The sequence below is a fragment of the Sipha flava genome, unplaced genomic scaffold (assembly GCF_003268045.1).
Source record: "Sipha flava isolate LNK unplaced genomic scaffold, YSA_version1 18511_pilon_pilon, whole genome shotgun sequence".
Taxonomy (NCBI): domain Eukaryota; kingdom Metazoa; phylum Arthropoda; class Insecta; order Hemiptera; family Aphididae; genus Sipha; species Sipha flava.
The window spans coordinates 1-3,913 of record NW_020272321.1 but is presented as its reverse complement, the minus strand read 5'-3'; the positions used below and the strand labels follow the sequence as shown (position 1 = coordinate 3,913).

The 3,913-nt window shown below is 34.0% G+C and overlaps 1 protein-coding gene and 1 long non-coding RNA gene across 2 annotated transcripts; both read left to right on the top strand.

Moving 5' to 3' along the window:
• Positions 1-676: 676 nt before the first annotated feature.
• On the top strand, positions 677-1,599 carry LOC112681076. The gene is made up of 2 exons (XM_025551340.1): positions 677-1,457; positions 1,541-1,599. The coding sequence occupies exons 1-2, from the start codon at positions 677-679 to the stop codon at positions 1,597-1,599; spliced, it is 840 nt and encodes a 279-aa protein (XP_025407125.1).
• Positions 1,600-2,215: 616 nt separating this feature from the next.
• Positions 2,216-3,049, top strand: LOC112681077. The gene is made up of 3 exons (XR_003148373.1): positions 2,216-2,413; positions 2,530-2,766; positions 2,835-3,049. It is a non-coding gene; the product is annotated as an uncharacterized LOC112681077 (long non-coding RNA).
• Positions 3,050-3,913: the final 864 nt, after the last annotated feature.

The window sequence follows — 3,913 nt, the reverse complement described above, 5'->3', positions numbered from 1 at the left end:
GAGCGATCGCGCCCTACTAGCGGCCATTTTTCGTGCTGCGTTCCACTCAGTGCTGCCAAATGGTACGGTCATGGTGGGGAAGTACGATAATTTAGTGGCAAGTACGATCCCCCATCAAACCCTTTGATGGGTCATGAAGAATACGATATTTTAATAGTAATAATTTATTTATTTTAAACATGGAAAAATTCAAAAATTAAATATTTAAAACAATTTTATCTTTTTTCGGCATAAGGTCGTTGCTCGTTGGCAATCGTCGGCTCGACTTCATAGTCCATATTTTATTGTACACGTTACCAGCTATGAAACCAATTATGATGGCTATAAATAAATATATAAATTATGGCTGTATTATTGTTCTGAGCCTTGAGGTATTATGTTCCTAGAACATTGTTGTGGCCGTTGTGGGTTTCTAAACTATTTATAAAATTGATTACCGATTAACTACTACGAAAAAAAAAAATATAATGTTTATTGTTATAGTTTAATATAGTGTATTAGTGTGTTATACGTAAATACGTTATAACATACGCGCGATTGTGAATTGTCGACGGTTCATATTATAATATTTAGTCTTCGGAGCACGTTGATTATATTATTTTGTTGTTTATGACCACTGGTTCGTTGTTTTTTATAATTATTTTTTGTTTTATTCAAATTTTATCGAATTGTCGTGATGAGTGGAAAGGAAAGTGACAGGTGTTCGACGCCAGAAAAAACTAAACGGAAACGAGGAGAAAGTTCCAAAACCTATTCTCACAAAAAACAAAACTTTAGACAAGAATGGTTAACAAATAAAGATTTTAGCAATTGGTTGTTGCCAGTTAATAATAATAAGTTATTAGCTAAGTGTAAGTTATGTATTACAGAAATGACTGCTGAATTGAGTGTACTTAAAAAACATGCTCAAACAAAAAAACACAAAAGTTCGATGAGTTCCATTGGTAGTAAACAAAATTCGATAAGTACATTTTTAAATAATACAGATCAATTTAAGTTAGCAGATCAAACTAAAAAAGCTGAAGTATTACTTTGTAGTTTTATAAGTGAACATAATTTACCATTCAATATTAGCGATCATTTGGTAAAAACATGTAAAGCAGCATTCCCGGACTCAAAAATTTGTTCAAATGTATCATTGGCTCGTACAAAATCAACAGCTCTTGTATCTAATGTTATTGGACATTATTCTCTTGAAGAACTTGTTAATGTTTTGCAAAACACAGTGTTTAGTGTGATAATTGATGAAAGCACTGATGTTGGCTGTGTGAAAACAATGTGCATATGTGTAAAGTATTTCGACAGTACATCCAATTTTTTCGAAACAAGATTTTTCAAGCTCGTCCAGTTGTTTGAGGATGTACAAAGTGCAGACAAAGGAGCTACTGGTCAAAAAATATTTGATGAAGTTCTTAAAGCTTTCACAGATTCTAAAATTTCGTTGGATAATTTAATCGGTAACTGAGTTGAAATTTTATTTAGAAACAACTTATTATTTATTAATTTTATTGTAATCACCTATTTACTTTATTTTTTGTAGGATTTGCTTCAGATGGTTGCAACACTATGTTTGGTGCATGTTTACGCCGATGGATGTAGCCGGCAACCGGTACAGAGTCGAGCGATAATCAATTGTGCACGACAACGCTGCGACTCGTTTTTCCTTATCTGTTTCTTCCTTCCTAATCTTCCGTCTGTGTGAATTTTAATTAGTATGTGTTCGTTGATTATTGTCTTATTTATTTATTATTATTATCTCTCGTTAATTTTGTATTATCTTTGTTAATGAATTATGCAGATTAGTGAATTATTCTACTTATTACATAACGGCCAACGCCCTTTATTATATTACGTATTTTATATTTATTACTTTTTTTTTCTTCTGTCTGTCGTTCGCTGTTCGCCACTAAGGCAACACATTGTTTTTTTTGTCGATATTTTTGTCGTTCATTTAGGACACAAAACATATATAGTTTTTTTATTATTTCATTTGTCGTACGTCATTTAGGCAACACCGCTTTTTATATACCTACTAAATCTTCGTTGTCGCGAACTTTTATCGCCGCGCAATTAATGCGGACGTTTATTAGTATTATTATTATTATTATTAGTGAAAAATCATAATAAATAAATCAAAAAATTACCATAACCAGATCTGCGTTGCGTGAGTTATTTAAATATTATTAGTACGTGTCACCTTTTGTTTTGTCACCTTTTCGTCGTGTCTCCATTGTGTGAGACCAGTCAATATTTTGGTCATCGTCGAAACACTTCGGTAGTGTCCGCCTTCACCTCTGCGTAAGTCCGCCAGCCACTGGGTGGTGTGTGAGGCCGCCACGGCCTTCGAGAGTTACCAGTTACCATTGCAGTTACCAAAGTCGTCACGTAGTTTAAGTTGTGATTTGAGTGTTTAGTTAGTAAGGTCTTTTTCCGATTTTGTGTGAACTCTGTGGTCATTGCACCAGACCGATTCGACCACAGAGACCTCCCCCCTTATAACTAAACTCAACTTCCCCTTTCCTGTGTTAGTGTTAGGTTGTCGTCATCCGTCCTGGTCGCGGTCGTCGTCGTGCACATTGGGTTGCCGACTCTGTACACTCACGGGCGGCACGACGTTGAGTTGCCTATACGGTAGGGATAAGGCGTTCATCATTTAATTAATTTTTTCGTTCTTGGTCATACCAAGTGGGCCCGTCGACTGTATGCGATTCATATCGAACAGTGCATCAAATTCTGTAACATCTAGACTAAATGAATTTTTGCCAGGTAATACATTAATTTATACTGCAATATGATGTAGATTTTAATATTCAAAAAATGTCCTGATTGTGCAGGGATTTATATTCAGAAATGTATTTGCCACTCGCTCCATTTATGCGCCAGTGCTGCATGCAAAGCTTTACCACGCACTTGTGAAGACCTTGCCAGGGACATTTATAATTATTTCAAATCAAGCTGTAAAAGAGTAAGTCAATTTAAGCAATTTCAAGACTTTTGCAATATATCACCTCACAAAATGTTAAGACCAGCACAGACCCGATGACTTTCATTGAGTATGGTAGTAAATAGAATAGTTGAGCAATGGCCTGCACTAAAATTATTTTTTTCATCCCATTGGCTTGAAGATAAACTCAAAGCTTCAGAAAACATTTTTCATGCTTTACATGATCCTTCTGTATTAATTTATTTTAAATTCCTACAATGGATCCTTCCAAAATTTGTAAACCTCAATAAACTGTTTCAGAGTGACAAACTAGTTATATGGTTGGTTTTTAGTAAAATGTCCGTAACTTATACTGATATTCTTTATTCGTATATGAGACTGTGTAACAATCCTTTATCAGTCGATCCAAACAATTACTCATACTTTCTACCATTAAACCAAATGTATTTAGGAATTGACGTTATGAATATGTTACAAACACCAGAAGTTGCAAAGAACCATGTTATGGTGCAAGATGTCTTAGAGCACTGCAGGAGATTTCTAATTATTAGTGTTAAGGAAATAAGAGCCCGATTCAATTTCAATGACCCAGTATTAATGCAATTGGAAAATATTACACCTTCAAAAGTCCTAAGCGATAAACGACCTGCTTCTCTAATTAGTTTTATTCAGTTATTCCCTAGAATTAAACAAAATCACCAAAATATTGATACCAGCTGGAGAATGTTCAGTGTTATAGAGTTTGGTCCCGAATTACATGCATTTCTTTTAAGTTTAAATGTTGAAGACTTTTGGATTAAACTTAAGGTATTTGAAAAAGATGGTGAATATCCATTTAAAGATGTTTCAATTTTTTTATTAACTGTTCTGTCTTTGCCTCAATCGAATGTGTCGTGTGAACGCATGTTTTCTAAAATTAATTTAATTAAAACCAAACAAAGAAACTGCTTAAACACCAAAACTTTAAAT

Bases quoted from the DNA above. Each gene is read 5' to 3' on its own strand.
- LOC112681076 (XM_025551340.1), top strand. From the start codon at position 677: ATGAGTGGAAAGGAAAGTGACAGGTGTTCGACGCCAGAAAAAACTAAA. The intron at 1,458-1,540 runs GTAACTGAGTTG...TATTTTTTGTAG, and splicing joins TTCGTTGGATAATTTAATCG to GATTTGCTTCAGATGGTTGC.